Raw genomic sequence first — 23489 nt, 5'->3', positions numbered from 1 at the left:
TTTTATTCCAAGTCACTTTCAGCCTTTAAATATTTTAAGGACATTGTATAGAAAATATTTAGGATTATAAATAAATAAAAAACTGCATAAGGACATAAATATTAAAATGTTGAGTTAATTCTTTGCACCTCTGTCCAAATAGCTTTAAAAAATCTCAATAAAAAGAAAACCAATAGAATATTTCTATGGAAAATTATGATGAGAGGCTATACAGGTATACAGTTATTTACATTTTACAGATTATTCAAAGGGATTTACTTTATATAAATGCCTTCCGAGTTCTGACTTTAGAGAATACCTGTCATGACTCACTAACCCATTTCAGTGTCCTGCCATGAAAACATGGGCAGCATGTTCAGAGAACCTGAGAGTAGGTGATATAAATTAGTAATGATTTTTGTAGCTATTAAAGGTACACAAGTATCTACAAGTGACACCCTTGTAATATTGACTATTGAGAAATCTATCCACAGTAGAGTTAAAGTACCTAGATAGGATAGATAAAGGGCAGGAATACTGGGAGTGGGAATCTATGAGTCATTAAAAATTTTTTTTTCATACCTGCCTTCCTTGTAGGTAGACTGCATGGGTAAAAGGAAAATTGAGGTGGACTTAAAACGGAATTATGAGCATTGTTTATTCACATAGCTTAGAACAGAAAAAGAATATGGTAAATCAGGTATTTTTGTTTTATTGATTTATTTTTTATTATTTATATTTGGGGGAGGGGCAGAGGGAGAGAATCTTTTTTTTTTAAAGAATTTTTTTTTTTAAGATTTTATTTATTTATTTGACAGAGAGAAAGAGGGAACACAAGCAGGGGGGAGAGGCAGGCAGAGGGAGCAGCAGGCTCCCTGCTGAGCAGAGAGCCCAATGTGGGGCTCAATCCCAGGACCCTGAGATCATGACCTGAGCCAAAGGCAGGAACTTAACCAACTGAGTCACCCCGGTGCCCCAAGAGAGAGAATCCTAAGCAGGCTCCATGACCAACACAGAGCCCAACATGGAGCTCAATCTCACAACCTTGAGATCATGACCTGAGCCGAAATCAAGAGTCAGACACTTAACCGACTGAGCCACACAGGCACTCCTGTTTGTTTTAATATATAAGAAAAAAAGTAGTTAATCTCTAGGAATTAGGGTACTAAATATACCGACACACTAATGACCTAGAGAAATTTTTGCCCAGTTTTTCTCTGAAAAACAAACAAACAAAACCCCTTGGGATTTATTATTTACTGAATCCTTTATATATATGAGCCTACTTCTGCTCTTTTATGTTCTCACAGAAAAATAAATCTTCTTTAAATAGTTTTTCATTTAATTGAGACAAAAATAAGATACAAGAAACCATTAAGGGACAGTTTAAGTGCTAACCTGGGTGGTGCTAACTCTAAGTATTTTAGGAATTCAGGAAGGAAGATGTCAAGTAGAATGCAAGAATTGGGAAGACTTCAAGGAGGTGAGATTTTGGGGCACCTGGGTGGCTCAGTTGGTTAAGCGTCCACCTTCAGCTTAGGGCATGATCTCAGGGTCCTGGGATTGAGCCTCACATCGGGCTCCCTGCTTGGCAGGAAGTCTGCTTTTCCCTCTCCCACTCCCCTGCTTCTGTTCCCTCTCTCGCTGTGTCTCTCTCTGCCAAATAAATAAAATCTTAAAAAAAAAAAAAAGGTGAGACCTTAGTTGAGCCTCAAGAAAAGGTAAGATTTAGATGACAGGAAGGATGGACATCCTAAACAGGAATGAAAGTAGGAGCAAAGACAGAAGTAGAAATGAATATACATGGAAAACTATGAGAAGACATAGCTGACTGGAGCAAAAACTAGAGTCATTGGGATTAGGATTTGGCAAATTTACAATAAGCCTTGAAGCTCAGGCAAAAAAATTTATAGTTGATTCCTCAGACTGTAGAGAACAGTTGGACTTTATTAGAGTTGTGAAACAGTGAAAATGATTTCTCCAGAAGATAAATTTGTCCATTACACAAAACAGATTGGATGTAGTGTGTCAGAGCCTGGGCTCTCCAGGAGGCTGACCAAGATGAATTTAGTGTGCCATTGTTTATTCAGGAGTGCTCTTCTAGCTCTTCTATTAATACCTGTGGAAGGGAGAAGGAAACAGGATTGAGCAGAGAAAGGAGTCAACCTATGATGCAGGCCCAAAGGTAGCCCTACAATGAGCTCTGGAGTTAAAGAGACCCACCCAGAATTGTTTTGCTTTGGACAGAAATAGACTTTTTTGGTAACACTTGCCCCACTTCTACCTCAGTCATTTGATATGGGCTTTCTTGAGGCATTCCCTAAAGAGGTTGATACCTAGAGGCCAATGCTGACAGCACTCCCAGGAGCTGGGAGCAAATCCTTTCCTGAAGGGGGAGATAGGTGGCACATTACTGTGACTCCATAGGATAAAACCTAGAGAGGGCTACTGAGATTATTAATAATATTATTATTCAGTTCTTAAGGTCTAGAGGGAACTGTGGAGTGTAAGGAGAATAAAGAAGACAGGACATACCTAATACAGGACATATCCAGATCCTTTAAAAGATTGTATTTAGGGGGCGCCTGGGTAGCTCAGTCCGTTAAGTGTCTGCCTTCAGCACAGGTCATGATCCCAGGGTCCTGGGATTGAGCCCCACATCGAGCCCCACATCGAGCCCCACATCGGGCTCCTTGCTCAGTGGGGAGCCTGCTTCTCCCCTGCCTGCCGTCCCCCCTGCTTGTGCTTGCTCTCTGTCTCTCTCTCGTTCTCTCTGTGTCAAATAAATAAATAAATAAATCTTAAAAAAAATAAAAAATAAAAAGTTGTATTTAAAATATAATATTATAGTTAATAGCAACCTTATTATGATTAAATTTTCCTTTCGATTCTAAGTTGAAAAAGCAGAAAACAAACAGGGTAGTGAAAAGTCTGGAAATGATGTCACAAATTAAGGATTTAAGGGACTGGGAGTCCTCAGAAAGAAAAAAAGCACAAAGCTCAGAGAAGACAGGGCTAATCATTATGTTGAAGGCTTGTTCTTTCCTGGAAGTCTTAATCTCCAAGGCCCACCTTCATAGTGGTTAACACAGTGCCTCCCACATTGCTAGCGTTCAGCTGTGTTCTTTAAAAGGAAGGAAAAGAAGTAACGTGAAGGCAGGTAGCTCTACGGCCCATGAGAGAAAGTTTTAAGGAAATAAATAGTCAAAGAATTAAAGCTATTCAAAGGGAAATGAACTGCTGGGGGAAGCCTCTCTCCCACTGAAAGGGTCTAAGTGAGCCTTTACTCCACTGGAAGCAAAGCCTTGATCCGCATTCAAATATGTTGCACAGAACATTTCTGCACTAAGAGGGAGGAAGAGATTACTCTGGCTAAACTTTAACAATATTTACAAGTATAAGACGATGATTTAAAGTGCTCAATGACTTTGAGATGGTCCCAGATATTTAATCAACTTTGATGTAAATAAAATATGCAAACTTTGGATTTTTGTAATAAAGATTTTATAATAAAGTTCGAATTTAAGTTTGAATTTCTTAAATTTTTCACACTTTTAATTTAGCTGCTGGCTTTTGCAAAGAATTTGAATGTAGAATTCAGTTTGGAGGCAGAAAGAATGATTCATGGCTATTATCTAGCAAGTCGAAGAATCAGAACAGATTCTATAAGTGGATCAAAACTGTCAGCATCTGCATTAAAATACTTGTAGGTATTCAATCTAAAATTTTAAAGCCAGTATTGACTTTTAAATGATGTGTTTAATTAATTTATTTATGTTTCACTTGTTTCTTTCTTTCTTTGATTGCTAGTTGGTTGGTTTATAATTTACCTTACTCTAAAAGATTTTAAGGTGATATAACAATTCCTTTTGTTATATTGTTACATCATTTGAACCTCCAATATTTGTTTTCATGAAATTATTTTTATATCAGAACCTCTGTATAAAATGTGTCTAAGTAAAGTGCACTGATTTCAAATGCAAATGATTGTTTTTTAAAATATGGCTTTTTTATATTCCAGGTATTTTTTAGTCGAACCTAGAAAAAATTATTTTTAAGTACATTGTTCCCTGTACTTTTAAATACTTCAATAGACTCATCTATTATTGTTCTTTGAAAAGTTATTTTTAAAAACTAATTTTTATTATAAAAGTAAAGGATGGACACAGTAAAAGTCCAAAATAATGAGTAAGGTGTCCAGCTAACTCTACCCATTGCTGTCCCACTCTCTAGAGAGATAATCACTGTTAACAGTTTTTGTGTATTTTTCCAAAACTTATCCATTCAAATACTAGCATGTACAAACATATGTAATTTAAATATATGATGTATATTAAATACATACTTTATTTGAATATGCTATATATTTTTAGATGAATATGTTACTTAAACATATTATATGTATAGACGGTCCCCGACTTAGGATTGTTCGACTTATGATTTTTCAACTTCATAATAGTGTGAAAATGTACATGTTCGGTAGAAATCATACTTTGAATTTTGAATTTCTTTTTCCCGGCTAGCAATATGCAGTAGGATACTCTCTCCTACTGAACAATGGGCTGCAGCTCCCAGTCAGCCACAAGATTAAAAGGGTAAACAACTGGTACACAGGCACCATTCTGTATCCATGCAGCCATTCTGTGCTTCACTTTCAGTGCAGTATTCAATAAAATATGTGAGATAGTCAACACTTCATTATAAAATTGGCTTTGTTTAGATGATTTTGCCCAACTGTAGGCTAATGTGTTTTCAGCACTTTTAAGGTAGGCTAGGGTAAGCTATGTTTGGTAGATTAGGTGTATTAAATACATTTTTGACATGGTATTTTTAGTTTACAGTGGGTTTATTGGGATGTAAACCCATTGTAAGTTGAGAAAGATCTAAATATAAATATATATTCATATGGATAGATCTTTTTCTTCTGCCCAAGTGGAATCATGCATGGTTTACATATTATATTATAATACTATCAGAACATAAGGAATTACCTTATTCTGTTTTAATAGCTGCATTATAGTTTTACTGTGTTCCAGTGTGGCTGTACCACAATTTAAACAGTCCCCTATTGATAAACCATTACTTCTAAATTAATGTGTAATTTCAAACAAATCATGAAGTAGGACCAGGGGTAAAATAATCCATTAAATAAATAAATATCTTGTTATAACTGCAATATAAAATAAGTGAAGGACTGGCAGGAAATGTCAGATAGAGGTCTCCAAAAGATAAATATATTTAGTTAACTTTCCTAGCTGTATATTTATCTTCATAGACCTGAAAAAAAGTGCTGAAGATAAGATAAGGCAGAAGTCAACTGTGATGTTTTAAAATGGTGAACGAAATTTTGTTATGTTTTCCATTTTCTGAAGGAATATTTAAAATATTCAAATCAGGGGTGCCTGGCTGGCTCAGTTGGTGAACCATGCAACTCTTGTTCTTGGGGTCATGAGTTCAAACCCCACATCGGACATGGAGCCTACTTAAAAAAAATTTTTTTTAAACAATAAAATAAAATACTCGAATCAATACTCAAATAGTCAAAGCTTTGAAAATCCTATTTTCTTATTTTTTTTCTCTGTAGCAAAAAGATATTTAAATTCATATCTCAGTTTACATTTGTTTTTTTGTGGTTTTTTTTTTTTTTTTTAAGATTTTATTCATTTATCTGGCAGAGAGAGACACAGTTAGGGAACACAAGCAGGGGGAGAGGGAGAAGCAGGCTTCCCACCAAGCAGGGAGCCCGACGCAGGGAGCCCGGTGCAGGGCTCAACCTGAGCAGAAGGCAGATGCTTAACAACTGAGCCACCTAGGCGCCCCCTCAGTTTACATTTGACTATATTGATCCAAAAATAAAGCAGAGTTAAATTTAATGTGATAACTCTACTTCTTCCCATTGTAGAAATAAACACTAGAAGTGGAGATGGAGTTTAGGAAATAACAAAGTGAACTCAGAAGAGTCATAAACTTTAAATTTTTCTCCTGCTTCTTCTATAGACAGTTACCTAATAACACCATCCTTGCTTTTCTAGAGTAGAGCTGAATGGTACTCTTTTCTTGCCCTGAAAAGCTTTATACATATTCATTTGGGGTCAACATTTTTAGAAGGAGCTTAGGTGAGGGCATCAGGAACATTATAGTCAAATTTGAAAATAACTCTGGAGAGATCTCCATAGACTCAAAGGATGATCTTGGTCTAACCAAGTATGAATGGATAAGAAAAGGTTGATGTCTTAATATGAAAAAAACTTGAGGTTTCATTCTTTTTATGTTTAATATGGGTAAACAATTTAATATGGCTCTTAATAATACTGTGAATTCAGGTTGTGTTAATAGAATATAGTATCTAGAGTAAAAAAAAAAATGCTTGTTCTGCCTCACCTCTACATTGTTGGTTAAATCACACCTGTAGTACGGTACTGAAAAAGAATATTAACCAAATCTGGTCATGAGGAAAGTAGCCAGAATGGTGAAGGGCCTGAAAATGATGTCTTATGACATATTAAAAGAGCTAGGAATATTTTATCTTAGAGAAAAGAAAATGTAGGGCAATTAGGAAATTTTTCTTTGAATATTTGAAGAGCTGTCATATTTAAGAAGTATTAGGCTTGTTTTATAATCTCAGAAAACAGAACCAGGGACCAGTGGGTAGAAATTTCAGTGAAACCAATTTCAGCTTAAATTTATATAATCTTTGTGGGTGAGGCCCAAAATTTTCAAATGCTTCATTTGAAATCATAATAACTGTGAATTATTATTGTCCCCATTTTATACCTGAGCTTCAAAAAAATCCCAGAAAGTAAATATGAAGTCACACAGCTAGTAAATTCTAAAGACTTAGCCCAGGTTTTCTGATTTCCAAGTTCAGCAATCATTCAAATACATTACATATGCCAAATGAGAGCTTGAGGGAGATTTTTTAGGTAATCAAAAGTTAGTTTAAAAATAAAAGATAAAGGACTGGCTTCCTAGTGAGCCCTAGGAAAAGTTCAAAAGAGACTGGACAATAAGTAGCCTGAGATATTGTAGAGAAAATTCAGTTATCTGATGGGAGTCTGAACTTTAAGGTCTCTTCCAAAACTAAAATTTCAAGATTCTATGAGGACTTTAAATAGATGAAGAACTGGAAGAAAACACCAAAGATATCTATAAGAGATATTTAGTTACGTTAATTTTCCCAACTGTGTATTTATCTGAACAGAACTTGGGGAAGAGGGTGTAGAATAATGAAAATAAAGACAAGTCAGGGTGGAAACCAAATCTTTGATAACAAGTCAGGATATTTGCTTGTTCTGGAATAGTCTATTGAACTTGGTAGGAAAAACATGCTTTGAAAAGAAACTGAATTTTTTTTAAGTAAAAATATGCTGATCTTTAAGGTATGGCTTATGTACACATATGTCTTGGTTTGTTCCTGCCAAAATATATATTATCTTTATAATATCAACATATTTTGATTAGCATCAGTTTTCTTTTTCAGAGTTTCCCTAGCTGAATCCCATGCTCGACTGAACTTAAGGAATAAAGTGCTTAAAGAAGATGCACTAATTGCAGCCTTATTATTTGAAACATCTCTCACACTGAAATATGGTAATCTATTAATTTGTTTTGTTTTTTTTTTAAGATTTTATTTATTTATTTGACAGAGAGAGAGCGAGAGCAGGAACACAAGCAGGGGGAGTGGGAGAGGGAGAAGCAGGCTTCCCACGGAGCAGGGAGCCCGATGGAGGGCTCGATCCCAGGATCCTGGGATCATGACCTAAGCCGAAGGCAGACGCTTAACGGCTGAGTTACCCAGGCACCCCAAATTTGTCAATGGTCACTATAAATAATTATATTTAAATATTCTTAGTCTGTTAAAATAAAATGTTATATATATCTTAAGTATTATTTTAAAGAATAATAAATTTTTATCAGGTAAGGCCTGTTTGAATTTGAACACTTACTGATTGTTTATAGGTAGTATCATCTGTTAAGTTCCTTATGGTGCATGATTGCTTGGATATTTAAACTTTTGCAACACTTATAGAATTCTGAAAAAACATGTACTTAATTCAACACATGAAGTGATTTTAAATTCATCTTCCTTTTAAAATAACATGCAACATTTAATTTCCAAGCAGCCCCCCTCAATGGAGTTAGGCACATAGCCAAAGAAAATGTGATCATCTGGCATCACCACCTTTCTGAATTGCTAGCTATACCAATCATGTGACTATAGCTTTTAATTATTTGAAATGAATATGAGTTTATTATGGTTTTGTTAATAAAAACATAAAAGGGCTCTTACAGTAAGAGTAAAGAGAGTTATTCTCACAAAGGTCTTTGTTGAATTGGATGAGACATTAATTTTGATAAAATATTACCATCCTTGAAACCAAACTTTGGTCCCAACCTTGGGACTTAAAGGATGTATTAACACTGACTTTTCTGTGTGTATATGTTCAGTGCTTAAATTTGTCTTAAACTCAATTTATATGGTAATAACTTTTTGCAAAGATTCATTAGAACATTAGAACTTTGTTCTATAATTATCTAAATCAAGCATTCTTAACCTGGGATTCATGAATACGAAGGGAGTTCTAGGGGCTCATGAATCTCTAAATTCTGTAAAAATTTTTGTATGTATGTGCTTTACACCTTTATGCTCAGAAATGAATGGTAAGTTTTATTAAGTATGTCTTATAGGTTCATGATCCCCAGAAAAAGTTAATTACCATCCTGAATTAATTTTATGTACTAAAAGAGATAAACATTGGTTCCCAACCAATACTAAATAAGAGGAATGATACAAAAATATTTTTATTTTTAATTTGCTTTATCATTTATATTCTTCTTTTTTTAAGATTTTATTTTTTTAGGTTTTATTTTTTTTATTTTTTAAATATTTTTTAAATATTTAAAATAAATATTTTATTTATTTATTTAGGATTTTATTTTTTGAGGACCCCAAAACTTACAACCCTGAGGTCAAGAGTCCATGTTCTACTGACTGAGCCAGCCATGTGTCCCTATCTTTTACGTTCTTCTTATTCTGTACTTAAAAGCATTCTTTCTGGGGCGCCTGGGTGGCTCACTCGTTAAGCGTCTGCCTTTGGCTCAGGTCACGATCTCAGGGTCCTGGGATCAAGCCCCACATCGGGCTCTCTGCTTCTTCCTCTCCCTCTACCTGCCCCCACCCTTGGCTTGTGCTTGCTCGCTCTCTCTTGCTCTTTGTCTCTCTCTCTCAAATAAATAAATTCTTTAAAAAAAAAAAGACTTAAAAATCAATATGAAGGGGGGGAAATAGGAGGGGGAGATGAACCATGAGAGACTATGGACTCTGAGAAACAAACTGAGAGTTCTAGAGGGGAGGGGGGCGGGGGATGGGTTAGCCTGGTGATGGGCATTAAAGAGGGCACGTACTGAATGGAGCACTGGGTGTTATACGCAAACAACGAATCATGGAACACTACATCAAAAACTAATGATGTAATGTATGGTGATTAACATAATAAAATAAAAATAAATTTAAAAAAGTAAACTAAAAAAAATCAAATTCATTATGAAAACAAAAAGTAACTAAAGGAAAAAAAATCTTCACAGAGTTTTATTTTCCTCAGCAAATGCTTTCTTAAATGCTTCAAGAAAGTCTTGACAAAATGATTACCAAGTGAAAATTGCCATATTCTACCACAGGAGTCCTTAATATTATAATACCATAGTTTTTAAGTTCAAAGACACACATTTTTGTCTTCTTATTGATATCTAGTTGTCTTTTTTTTTTTAAGATTTTATTTATTTGAGAGAGAGAGGAGGAGGGGAGGAGCAGAGGGAGAGGGAGAAGCAGACTCTCCACTGAGCACGGAACCCTCTGCAGGGCTCCATTCAGGACTTGATCCCAGGACCCTGGGATCATGACCTGAGCTGAAGGCAGACGCTTAACCGACTGAGACACCCAGGTACCGCTCTTGTTGTGTCTTAACAATTTCGATGGCATACCATAGTAAAATAGGCAGCAATTTTTCGTTATAGTACATTAAAAAAATGTGTGTTAGTTTTTTATCAAAAATGCTTTCGGGGCACCTGGGTGGCTCAGATGGTTAAGCCTCTGCCTTCAGCTCAGGTCATGATCCCAGGGTCCTGGGATTGAGCCCCACATTGGGCTCCTGGCTCAGCGGGGAGCCTGCTTCTCCCTCTCCCTCTGCTCTCCCCCTGTTCATTCTTTCTATCTCTGTGTCTCAGATGAATAAATAAAATCTTAAAAAAAAAATTAAAAAATGAATGTTTTAAAAAAATATATTTTATTTATTTATTTGACAGAGACACAGCGAGAGAGGGAACACAAGCAGGGGAGTGGGAGAGGGAAAAGCAGGCTTCCCGCCAAGCAGGGAGCCTGATGTGGGGCTCGATCCCAGGACCCTGGGATCATGACCTGAGCCAAAGGCAAACGCTTAACGACTGAGCCACCCAGGCACCCCAAAAAGATTTTTAAGTCTTAAGCAAAAAACAATGTTAAACCTCCTTAAATGTTACTTTAAACATAATAAGAAATTGGAAAAAAAGGGGAAAAAAATAACAGCTGGAAATTGATCCCTACTCAGGGACATTTTTCTTGGATACAAAAACCAATAGGTTGGCTCATGAACTAGATTTAGAAGCTGGGGCAGAGGGAAGAACTCCCAAGCTTCTGCCTTGAGCAACTGAGTGGATCATGGTGTCATTTGCCAAGACTAGCAAAAAAAGAGAAAAAGGGTTGGGAGAAAAACCAAATGATAGATATAAGTTTGAGGCATCCTACAGAGATACCAATAGACAGATACAAGAATCGTTTAGATGAGAGTTCTAATTTAGAAATTTAATTTGGGAACCATCGGCACAGAGATGGTACTCATAGCCATGGAATGGATGAAATCACCTGAAATCACCTAGAGAGAGACTATACTAAGAACTCCAAGGATGGCCCTTGAAGAATTCCAATATTTAGAAATGGGGTTGAGGAGGAGGAACTAACAAAGGAGAGCTGCTACTGAGAAGTAGCAGCTAAAATGTAGAAAGAAAATCACGTGTGGTTATAAAAGATTAGATTTGGCAACCTAGGGGATATAGGTGTCAGTGATCAGAGCTACTTCAGTGGAGTGGGATTTGGGTGGGATAAGAAGTGAGGATATGGAAATAGCACATAGACAACTTTGAGATGTTTGACTATAAAGATGGGGAAGAAAAATAGGGTATTAGCCAGAGAAGGATGTGTGGTCCAAGAAAGGATTTTTTTAAGAAGATTTTATTTATTTGATAGAGAGAGAGGGAGGGAGGAAGGGAGAGGGAGGGAGAGAGAGAAGCAGCAGTAGAGGGAGAGGGAGAAGCAGACTCTGATGCTGGACTTGATCCCAGGACCCTGGGATCATGACCTGAGTCGAAGGCGACGCTTAACCGTTTAACAGGCTCCCGAGGATTTTTTTTTTTTTTTTTAAGAATAAATAGATCTTATGTGCAACAGAGAATAAACTAATGATACTACAGAATCAGGGGAAGATCAAAGGATTAAAATCCTTTAAAAGGTGAGAGAGGATGGGATCCAAAGCACATGTGTAGGTATTGGCCTCTAATAGAAAAGTCAGTTCAGATTTGGATTTCCCTGATGCCGAGCGATATTATAGGAGGGAAGACAAATGGATACAGAATCAGGTCTGTCGATTTGGTCATATACTCTACACAAGGTCATCAGCTAAAAACAAAACGTTTGAGGAGAGAATGGAATATAATAGTCACGTTGTGGGGGACAGAAGAACAGTTGTGCTAGACAAACCCAGCAGGGTTGTCTGGCAGTTCAAGTGCCCATCCATTTGAGGTTTCTGATTCATTTAAAGTGAAACCAAGAAATGCCAATTAGGTGATTTTCTGTCTAGCAGCCCGAGTGCAGGCATAAAGCAAACGGTTGGGCTCATGCAGAGTTGAGGTTTTGATAGGCGAGTGTGACAGAGTGTTGCAGGGGGCAAGGGAGTTGGGGGACTGGCTTGGGAGAGATTCTTAAATAGGTTAAAAAAGGAAAGTGAATTGAAGGAAGCTGATTAGAAGCCTTGGAGATAAAAGACCTAGAAGCTGGAAGTAGGTAGTGTAGGGAAAGGGGACATTTGAACTAATGGTTTTTAAGTTTTTGGTGATACCAGTTTCCTGTGACCTTACTATGCATAGTGGAGGTAGAAGGGAAAAGGTCAAGACAGGGAGGTCTGGAATTAAACGAGTAATTCACATGGAAATCACTGAACGGCAAGGTATTAGGGAAGAGAGGAAGATTGTGAGCCATGTGCTGAGAACTGGTTGATGACTTTACCATGGAAGGGAAAGGGTAATAAGCCCAGGGGGCACTGGGCATTAGAGGAAAGATTTTTATTCAGAGGAAAGCAGGGGTGAGAATGGTCTGGTAGCTGCAAGGGGGCAGCAAGTTAGGCACTGTCTCTGTCTTGTGATACTAAGGTATGAGGTGTTTTGAGAAAAAGCAGCTTCACCTGAGAGAGCCACAGGGAAGAAGCCAGTGTTCTCAAGGGACAGCAAAGATTCAGGTAAGATAAAGAGAGTAATAAGGGAGCAGTGGCAGAAGTCTGAGGCTATGTAAGTATTTACTGAGGACAGACAGATCTAGGAAGAAAGGCACTGTCTGCTTGGCTAGCAACTGTACACCTGGCCAGTCACAGTGTAGGTGCTCATTCATTGAATCAACAGTGACACATACAATGATGTCTTTATCCTCAATCATCCATTTAACCTTTATCAAAGTGTTTCCCTACCTTCTAATACCTTCTCTCCCTACTACTTCCACCTCCTCACATCACTATTCGGGTTCAAAACTGTAATGATTACGTCAAGAGATAACAAATTTCTGTAGTTTCAAAGCTTTAAAATGTAATCAACGTATTTCTTCTTGGCGCTGGTAAGTTTGTGCATGTACCAAAACTGTCTCATGAGTCTCAAAAACAGGTCAGCTTTACATGATTATTAATATTCTATTAAGGGATGCCTGAGTCAGTCGGTTAGGTGTCTGCCTTCAGCTCGGGTCATGATCCCAGCTGGATCCCAAGGTCCTGGGATTGAGTCCCACATCAGGCTCCTTGCTCAGCAGGGAGCCTGCTTCTCCCTCTGCCTGCCACTCCCCCTGCTTGTGCTCTCTGACAAATAAAATCTTTATTTAAAAAAAAAAAAAAGTCCTATTAAATAAGTCAGAACTTAATTTTAAAAACTATTTTGTTGAAAATGTGATTTCACATTTAGCATTTTTTTTTTTAAGATTTTATTTATTTGACACAGAGAGACACAGTGAGAGAGGGAACACAAGCAGGGGGAGTGGGAGAGGGAGAAGCAGGCTTCCCGCGGAGCAGGGAGCCCGATGCAGGGCTCGATCCCAGGACCCCAGGACCCCAGGATCATGACCTGAGCCGAAGAGTTGCTTAACGACTGAGCCACCCAGGCGCCCCACACATTTAGCATTTTAAGGAATTCTCATTTACACTTTTTTCCCTCTTTACTTAGGGGCCACTGTATTTTGTGTTGCTCCAAATGCAGTATTTCCATTTGAATTGTATAACGAAGAATATTTAGAGCAAAGGGATATCTATTTGACTCAGTGCCAACAGCAGCTCCAACAGTTTATTGCCACATACGGACCTGGGACAACTCTTTTCACTAGTGATGAATAGCCAATCTGAGGACACGATTTTCTTCATATTTAAGTTAAATGTGATTCTGAAGTAATGCTTCAGGTAGTACTGTGTACAGTAGTATGTTAGACCGCTATCCTGAATGTATGAAATATGGTCTCAGGACGAAAGATTTACAAACTAAGCAATGTAAAATATCACTTTTGTGCAGTTCCCACTATTTGTCACAAGATGGCAACAACACTTTAAATGAGAACATTTACCTACAAATAATCATTTTAAACCATTTTTCTTGCACCTGTGAACCTGACAAATGGTAACAGCAATTTTTTAACAGAAGCCTCAAATTTAAGGAGCTTTCATACTTTATTATATAGTGTTATGTCCATTATATCATTTTGGAAGCCCTAATTATGGAGTAAGGGAAAGCTTGTATATTTCCCATTTTCTAAGCCAGGTTAAATGGAAAAAAAAAAAAAAGGAATTTAAATCAAATCAAAGAGCAAGAATTGGCTCTTTAAACCTAATTGGTTACAGGAAAGGTACCAAAAGGTGAAGAAACCAATTTGCAAACCCAGTTTGTTTTTGGAGGGAAAAGATCTACTCTGAAAGGTGAGGCAGGGGGTGGGTTGGGGAGAGTAAGACTGTGAGAAAATATACTTAACTTGTAAAATCCCCAAATCCTTTTCATTTTCCAAAGCTTGAGAGAAATTCTAAAATAAATAAATCTTACTAAAAGGAAAATGTCATCACAAAATTGCCACCTATTTTACCCAGATACTACCATGCTGATTCTTTGGAAACTGGTACCTCATGGAGCTTAACCATCTCTCTATGGACCTTTGACATATCATTCAAAAATAGTGAATATTCACTAGTCCCAGACACTTACATTCAGAAAGCAAAGCTAGTTTTTTAAAAACAATTTACTTATTAGTTCTGTAATTCTAGTCAAGACCTTACTTTGTGGCTTCTTTGTTGCTGTATAGGTTTTGTACTGTTTGACTTGCCATAGTGAAATTGTAACTTGGATAAAGGCAGGTAATTGATATGCTGTGGGACTCAACAGGGGAAAAGCAAGATTTACCTAAGTCTCCAGTTAGAAATTCAGTTTTAGAATTTTTTCTTTAAGATTTGAGAGAGAGCACAAAAGGTGAGAGGGAGCAGCAGACTCCCCACTGAGCAGAGAGCAGCTCCATCCCAGGACCCTGGGATCATAACCTGAACTGAAGGTGAACTGAAGGCAGACACTTAACCGACTGAGCCACCCAGGCAGCCCCTAGTTTTAGAATTCTTGTAAACCCTCAAGTCCTGGACAGACTGGACTGTCCAGTCACTATTTTCCTTCAGGTAACATTATTTGTACTAGGACCTGAATTACTTTTTTTCCCAGAGCAATTGTTTAAAAAATTTTTTATTATCATTTAAGATTTATTCATGAGAGCAAGCGAGGGAGGGGAGCAGAGGGAGAGGAAAGAAACCTAAGCATACTCAAAGCTCAGTGCAGAGCCTGACGATGGGCTTCATCTCACAACCTGAGCAGAAACCAAGGGTCAGATACCCAACTAACTGCACCATCTAGGCACCCCAGGATTACTTTTTTATTCAAAGGTAAAAAAGAATAAAATAAGACTTAAATTTTAAACAAACTGTAGGTCACAGGTGAAATCTTTACTTGTAAGAGAGAATTCATTAAGGTGTTTAGGAGATTACAAATACTTATTTTTTAGGTATACCTCCATGGTTTTCTAGTTTGCTGAAATCCCAAGGCAAGAAAGGGCATCGGTTCACAAATGAGCTAGTTATTGACAAGAACATACTATACTTAAAGTATGTTAAAAACAAGTCTGATGGGGCGCCTGGGTGGCTCAGTTGTTAAGCATCTGCCTTCAGCTCAGGTCACTGATCCCAGGGTCCTGGGATCGAGCCCCACATCAGGCTCCCTGCTCCGCAGGAAGCCTGCTTCTCCCTCTCCCACTCCCCCTGCTTGTGTTCCTGCTCTATCTCTGTCAAATAAATATATAAAATCTTAAAAAACAAAACAAAACCAAGTCTGACTAGTGATTATGAAAATGGAACTGTTTAAACATTTGATATTTTTTAAAGATAATAGACTTTACTTGCCTAGCAATTACAAGTACTCAAACATGTATTTTTCTACATAATTTATTGTGAGGTGATCAATGTTAAATAAAATATTAATCTTCATCTGTTTCATGTCTTCTTGACCAATTCTTTTTTCCTTCCAATTGCATGCCTCTAGGGGGAAAAAAAAAAATTAGAAACCAACAGTGAAAACCACTCCCTAGTCAAAAATCAAAAAGAAATCATAGTCCTGACACACACAGGTAATTTAACAGGAAATGGCCCTAGCCCTCTGGAGTTTCAGATACTTTCGTATTATTAATAGCTGTGATTACTTGACAAATCATAATTACTTACTTGAGGCAATGAATTTTAACCACGACAGTTTTGCACTTGAATATTCATCTGCAGCTACCTATATGCTGAAAAGAACATTTCACCCATTTTAATTAAAAATTGCATTATACTTGTGTAATGAACATAAACAATATAGGTTACTGGCATCTCAGTCTTAAAATTATTTCTTCAAAGAAACCCTCAGCTGGGTAAACGGCAAAAAGTAATTTAAGTCATCATTGTGCCAGTTTTTATCCTATGTCAAAAATGTATTAAACATTTTTGGTACTGCTCTTCATGAACAGTACCACAAATGCACAACATTAACTTTTGGTACCTCATTACATGCAGTTGTGCTCCTAGTGGTTTTATCAGAGCCATCCTGTGAGCAGTTTCTGGAAAACATCAGGACAACCTTCATTCATCTTCACCTCATAGGCTCTATTGCACCTGGAAATTAAAATATTTAAAATTCTCATTTGTACTTGCATCTGTTTGTTTGGCATCTTTTATGTAGGAATGGTCCAGTAAGACTTCTTCCTTCTCATCAGGAACCATAAACATAATATTTGCAACCTTCCTGACTCCCAACTAACTTTTTAATAAAAACTAAACATTAAGGCCATATACTGGAAAAATTTTTCTATTGTTTTAACACATCTCTAATGAACAAAGTACTTTCTGCTTAATTCTTTTTTTGGTAGTCAAAGCAGATAAACCCCAAACTTAAAATGTCTATAATGATTTGAGCATATTAGTACTTTTGACTGTTTAGGCCCTAATAATTCCATAAATGATCTTTCCAAGCTGGAAATGGGTTTATTAGCATGAATAGGAAAAACAGTGGATACATATGATGTTCTTTACTGGGGCAGTATCGATTTTAAGACATGATGGTCCTAATGAGTACTCTAGCCATTGCTTTTCTGTCTCCAAGCTTGACAAGGATGAGATAGGAATCAGGTTAAAGGTTAGGTATATAAAAACAAGTGTGCAGACCTCCAACTAAAGCATCACAATGGCAAATCTAATATAGTTTTAGAGCAGATACATTATGTTGGCATCATTATTGGACAGTCTTGTGGAATTATTAAGTCCCAGGTTGCCTGAAAGCACACTTAGGTAGTGCAAAGGGAATAGCCAGGGCCACAGATCATATCCCGCAGCACCCCAGGAGGATAAATCACTGAATCAGACAGCTACTGGAAATGATTTATGAAGACACATCAAATGTTGGACCTTGCGAAACAATTTATCATTTTCAAGTCTGGAAATAATTTCACATAATCAATATCAGGAACACAAACTATTAATTATGAATAATTCCAACTGGAAAAGTTCAGTAAGGAGATTGATGGGAACTACTGAAAACTACATGCATAATCCCATTTCTGTAAAGCCTACAAGCATGTTTAGGGGTACATTATTTGGAATAAAACTGCTATCCATCCCACTTAGCTCAAAAAGCTAAGAGACATGGATACAAAAGCCCAGATGATAGGCACCTCAGGATGGAAGGCAGGAGAATGGGACACGGAAGAAATAAGATGCCACTGTATTGATAAAATCACCGTTCTTAAATGGTTTGGTGGGCTCTGTATTTATTATGCTTCAGGAATTACCTACATTATTTTTACCAAACATTTAGTTTGTAAAATTAAAAAAAAAAAATCCCAATATTTACCAATAAAAAGAGGATTCAAGCCCCTCAGGCCTCAAAATAATGACTAATACCAAATATACACTATTTTCAGGGGCGCCTGGGTGGCTCAGTCGTTAAGCGTCTGCTTCGGCTCAGGTCACGATCCACGGGTCCTGGGATCCAGCCCCGCACTGGGCTCCCTGCTCGGAGGGATGCCTGCTTCTCCCTCTCCCACTCCCCCCTGCTGTGTTCCCTCTCTCGCTGTGTCTCTCCCTGTCAAATAAATAAAACCCAAAAAAACAAAAAAACCAAAACCTACTTTCAGCCATTACAGTTGCCTTGTTGTCAGCAACATATTTGGGGAAGGGAACAAAAAAAATCACAGGATTATACCAAGTCTCATCGGTGAAGTATTCATTAATAACTTGTTTTTGAATAGGGAGTGGTTTTTTCCAGTCTCCCAGCTGTTGACCAGTTTCTTCCGCATTATGTTCAGAAATACACATCTCTATATAAACGCAAACATCTAAGGATAAAGCAGGCATTTATGGCCTGGGGGTAGGGGAGGGGCGGGAATCTATACAGTACCTATTGTTCTCCAACTTCATTACCACTCAGAGCATATTTACAAAGGAAGACTCACAAATGCGACAAATTAACTCTACTAAATCCCTACCAGAACTGTTACTAAACTGCTGTTAACAAGTTTAAAAGCCAATCACAAAGTACAGTTAAGTAAAGGTTGTCTTAACATCCTAGAGATAATCCCTTCCCCATTTTACAAAATGCTCCCTTACTAGGGGTAAATACGCAGCCCATTTAGGGGACCTTAAAACCTTCTGGCCGCACTCAAGGCTTTGCTGGGGATATAAAACGGCTTCGGAAAAGGGCGGGGGGGAGCACCAAACCCACCCGCCGTACCCTCCAACCGCCTCGGAACCACCTGAATCTGAGAAGGCCCTTTATTATTTTTGAGCTTAGAAGAGTTGAAGCCAGGGTCTACTTAAGAGAAGGGTCAGGTTAAGAGTCGCGGCTGGTTACTCAAAAAAAATGCGACTGAGCCAACGACCCGGAAGTAAGCTCCGGCCCCGTCAACTGGGGCGGGGGGGTGGGGGGCAGAGGAAGGGGACGGTTGCCTCCCGGGCAGACCTCGCGGCCGTGCAGACCACTCGGCTGCGCTCGGACAAGGGTCGGAGGCCCAGGGCGCGGGCACCCAAGGGCAGAAGGCCCGAGGCGGGCACGGGTTCCGGAACGGAATCAGGTTCCCGGCAGGAACAGGGGGAACTAAGTAAGACCGCGAGGACTCCCACCTCGAAGAGCCCAGCGACTGGCCCGCACACCCCGCCGCCCGGCCCGCCTGGCCGACGGCGCTCCACGCACCCGCATCCTTCGCTGGCCGCGCGGAAAAGAAAGCACAGCTTCTTCCGCTGGGCGTTTGGCGCTCCGGGCCCCGCCTCTTCCGGGTCTTGGCCCCGCCCCTGCCCGGGGTTGGGGCGTTCGCCCGGCGGCGGAGAGCCGGCTGAGAGCTAGAGCGGGTGGTGGGGGTTGCGGTCCCAGCCTCTCGGCCAACTTGTGGCGCCGCCGGGAGGTCTGGCATCTCGGCCTGCGGCGGAGTGGCGCAACGTAAGTTCCTATTGGCGGGGGCCGTTTGGAACTCCGTAGAGGCTTTCAAGGCTCACGAGGACTTCACCTAGAGCCATTCACTGAGTGTGCAGATGTTTAATCTAGTTTGTAATGGACCGAAGAGAGCGGAAAATGCTCCAAAAACGAAGGGTCTCCCGTTCCTAGTACACTCTATTTGCTTAGTCTTCTACTCTCACGTAGTTCAGTGCGTAAAAAACTGGTGGTATTGGACATCCCGATTTAGAGTAAGGGTATCTGGAATCGACCCCTTCACACACAACAGAAGAACCAGTTACCAGGAAAAAAGGAAGCTGCTATATATTTCTCTTCTAACAACAGCTACTGCTGCTGTTTTTATAGATAATAATAGAGCATTTATAAACAGCATTCGTAAAGCAGTCACGTGCCTTGTTTATGAACATGTTCTAATTTGCTACTGATTTTTGTGTTTTGTGGGGTCCCCCCCCCCCCCCCGCCGCCCGTTGTTTCTCTCAGTCATTTTATATTGAGTCCTTGCTGCAAAGCACTAGGCTTAGTGCTGCAGGGGGCAGGTTGATGATCTTGTTGCCAGAAAGAATACACATAAAAGCATGTAATTAAACAACTGAATCAGTAAAAGACACATCATCTTTCCTTTAAACACTGAAAGTCTAAGAAATTCATACAAAATCCAGTACAAAATATATTTGCCTCAAAGAAACACGGTATAAAAATCTAAACCTTGCGAAACAAATTGTGCTTATAGTCACTTTACCAAAGAATTTCTCTCTATATAAAGTTTTTGCTGAATGTTTTATAGGGGTTTAAAATTCTTTGTTTGGGGCCCCACCTGGGCAGTTCTGTCAAGTAGTGGCTTTGGGCCTCAGCCTGCATCGCAGACTCCTGGCTGGATATTACTTCTACAACCTAATTTTGCAGCCTGGACAACCACCTCCACCAAGCAAGCCTTTGCCTACAGCTGGATGGGCAGGTGTAGGAGCCACCATTACTAAAAGTTATAAAGGAGGGTGAGTTTGGATGCTGAACCTGTAGATGTTAGGGCAACATTTTAGGCAGCTTCTCAGTGCCTACAGCCATATGAGAAGGAGCTGGAGACCAGCAGGGACACTTCTGCAACAGTTCCTTATAGGATAGCTCCTAAGTTGCTAGTTTTCCTGTCAGTGCTCACGTGGCATGGTGTTTATTAGCATCACTTCCAAGAGATACCTGACCTGGGAGGATAGAATATGGAAGGGGCCACTGTCTTAATGACTTAATATGTTCTTTCTTCAGACTGGATACAGTTCAATTCCATGACTAAAATTTAGGTGTTCCTAAAACTCCAGAGACACCCATTTTCAGATTATCATTTTGTCAGTTATTTTAATTGCTTAATAATGTCATCCGTTAAATAGATGTAATGCTCTCAACTGCAAGTAACAAGAAATGCAACTAAATGGCTTTTAAAAAATGAGTAGTGTATTATTCCACATTGCAGGAAGTCCAGAGGTAGCTGGCTCCAGGGTTGGTTAATTCAGCAGTGCAACATTGTCAGAGTTTGTAGTCTTCTGAGACTCTTGATTTTCCCCTCATGGTTGCCAAAAGGCTCCCACAGCGATAAACATCACATTTTCTTGTAACAACATCCAAAGGCAGGAAGAAGGTACATTTTTTTTTTCTTTTCTTTTAACCTGGGTGGAAAATCTTACCCAGAATGGCCTTCAGGTACCATTAACCATGGTTAGGGTACATGTCCAGAGATTATCAGTTTGTAATGTGAGAAGGTAGGTTGTGGCAGAAAAGAAAGAGAAAGGGGAATGGCTGTTAAGAAGACTGTCAACAGTGTTTGCCTCAGCAGGTAATCTTAACTTTAAGGTTTGGGGGTATTGCTGTAAGCCTCAAGAGCTCTCTTTTAATTACTCTGAAAAGGAAGGTAACATTATAGGCGCATGACGGAGGGTGCAGGAATTCTGAGGAAGGATGGGTTCAAATTTTCAGTTCAACTTCTGCCTCAAAAGTTGCCACAAAAGCAAAAATAGCTTTTCTTTAACACAACTTTATTGACATACAAAGAATTGAACATATTTAAAACGAAAAATTTGTAAGTTTTGACATGTGGATACGTGTGAAACATCCCATTAAAGATAATGAATATATTCATCACTCCCAAACATTTTCTCATGCTCCTTTGTAATGTCTCCTTCATGGCCCCCAAACCCCACCTTCAAACCCCTTCCCCAAGCAACCACTGACTTACTTTCTGTTACTATAGATTAGTTTGCATTTTTCTATAATTTGCTTAAATGCAATCATACAGTATATACTCTTTTTTTTTAGAGGAGGGGGAGGGGCAGAGAGAATTTTTTAAGTTAATTTATTTGAGAGAGCAAGCTTGCACTCGAGTGGGGGGAAGGGGCAGATGGAGAAGGAGAGAGAATTTCAAGCAGACTCCCTGCAGAGCATGGAGCGGGAGGGGAGGGGTGCTCAATCCCACGACCCCAAGATCATGATCTGAGCTGAAACCAAGAGTCAGTTGCTTAACCGACTCAAGCCACCGAGGCGCTCCAGTTTGTACTTTTTTGTTGGCTTCTTTCATTCAGCATAATCATTTTTAAATTCATCCATGCAGTTGTATGTAATAACAGTTAATTCCTTTTTAGTGTTGAACAGTTTTCCCATATTTGGCTATACCACTATTTGTTTATCTATAGACCCATTGATGGACATTTGGAGGTTTCAGTGTTTGGCTATAACAAATAAAGCTGCTATGAATATTCATGTAAGTCTTTGTATGGACATGTGCTTTTATTTCTCTTGGTAAATACTTAGGAGTAGAATGGCTGCATTGTGTGGTAGGTGTGTGTTTAACGTTGTAAGAAACGGCCAAACTGTTTTCCAGAGTGGTTATTACCATTTTTTATTCCCATCAGCAGTGCTTGAGAGTTCTGGTTGTTTCATATTCTTGTCAACACTTGGTATGGTCAGTCTTTTGCTTTAGACACTCAAATAGGTGTGTAGTGATATTTCACTGTGCTTTTAATTTTCCTTTCCCTGAAGAATATTGAGCATCTTTTAAAATGCTTATTTGCTATCTGATATCATTTGCAAGTATTTTCTCCCAGTCTATAACTTGTTTTTTTTCCCATTCTTTATTTTATTTTATTTATTTATTTTTAAAGATTTTATTTATTTATTTGACAGAGAGAGACAGTGAGAGAGAGAACACAAGAGGGGAAGTGGGAGAGGGAGAAGCAGGCTCGCAGGGAGCCTGACACGGGGCTCGATCCCAGGACCCTGGGATCATGGTCTGAGCCGAAGGCAGACGCTTAACCAACTGAGCCACCCAAGTGCCCAAAGTGCCCTTGTCTTTGTTCTACCAACAGGTTATTTTGGTGGTCTTTTCAAGCAGTCAGCCGTCACAGCAGTCAAAAATAAATAGATAGAAAGAAAGAAAAGGAAGGGAAAAGAAAGGAAAGAAAAGATGTCTCCAAAAGCATAGGTAGACAGATTAGAAGAATATCCATCCACATCCACAGTGTGTGTGTGTGTGTGTGTGTGTGTGTGTGTGTTTTAAACAACCAAAATATCCAGAGACTGGTAAAATGAATTACCATACATCTAAACAGTGTAATGGAAATCCTACTTTTGTTTGGCAAATTTACTTACTCCCTTTTCCAGACTATTTCAGCCCATTTCTCCCCAAACCTCCTCTTTCCCCTTCCCACATTCTTAGCTTATAACTTATTAGGTAAGTCAGGACCCTTTAAGAGACCACAAAGAGAAACCACAAAGTATTTTAAACAGGAAAATTTAATATAAAGAATTAGCTGTAGGGGCACCTGGCAGGCTCAGTCAGAAGAGTGTGCGACTCTTGATCTCCTGGTCATGAGTTTGAGCCCATGTTGGGTGTAGAGGTTACTTAAATGAATAAATAACTAGAAACTTAAAAAAAAAAAAAGAATTAACTGTAATAAGGGATTATCTATTAAGAGAAAAAGAAAATTTTAAAGCATATGGAAATAACATATTGAAGCTGTCACCCCCTCTGAGCTGAGACAGAACCTAGCAAGGAACAGATTTGGTGGAGGCCACCCCAGACTTTGGGCTAATTGAATGGTAGAGAAGTAAGGTGCCCTCTGGATCGCTAGGGGAAGCTACCCGCAGGAAGGTGCTATGTGGTGCTGGCCACAGGGCACCGTAGGAACCCGCTC

General features: G+C 38.9%; 1 protein-coding gene, 1 long non-coding RNA gene and 1 other non-coding gene across 3 annotated transcripts in view; 1 reads left to right on the top strand and 2 right to left on the bottom strand.

The window, feature by feature from the left end:
• Window positions 1-13711, top strand: part of MCMDC2 (minichromosome maintenance domain containing 2) — a 32075-nt gene extending 18364 nt beyond the window's left edge. The window contains exons 12-14 of the mRNA XM_045896452.3: window positions 3543-3685; window positions 7460-7569; window positions 13486-13711. Coding sequence (XP_045752408.1) covers window positions 3543-3685; window positions 7460-7569; window positions 13486-13652 — 420 coding nt within the window. The 3' untranslated portion in view covers window positions 13653-13711. The remainder of the gene's footprint in view (window positions 1-3542; window positions 3686-7459; window positions 7570-13485) is intronic.
• LOC123859008 (uncharacterized) lies at window positions 1909-19137 on the bottom strand. Its single transcript, XR_006794334.3, has 5 exons — window positions 18987-19137; window positions 16372-16484; window positions 16056-16120; window positions 15738-15872; window positions 1909-2098 (listed from the first exon to the last, which is right to left on the bottom strand). It is a non-coding gene; the product is annotated as an uncharacterized LOC123859008 (long non-coding RNA).
• On the bottom strand, window positions 16195-16283 carry LOC123860724 (small nucleolar RNA SNORD87). The gene has a single exon (XR_006794838.1). It is a non-coding gene; the product is annotated as a small nucleolar RNA SNORD87 (small nucleolar RNA).
• Window positions 19138-23489: the final 4352 nt, after the last annotated feature.

The sequence above is a fragment of the Mirounga angustirostris genome, unplaced genomic scaffold (assembly GCF_029215605.1).
Source record: "Mirounga angustirostris isolate CCGP_5_RB_7025 unplaced genomic scaffold, mMirAng1.0.hap1 SCAF_4, whole genome shotgun sequence".
Lineage (NCBI taxonomy): Eukaryota > Metazoa > Chordata > Mammalia > Carnivora > Phocidae > Mirounga > Mirounga angustirostris.
The sequence above is the reverse complement of the archived record's forward strand: the minus strand, read 5'-3'. Positions and strand labels throughout refer to the sequence as shown.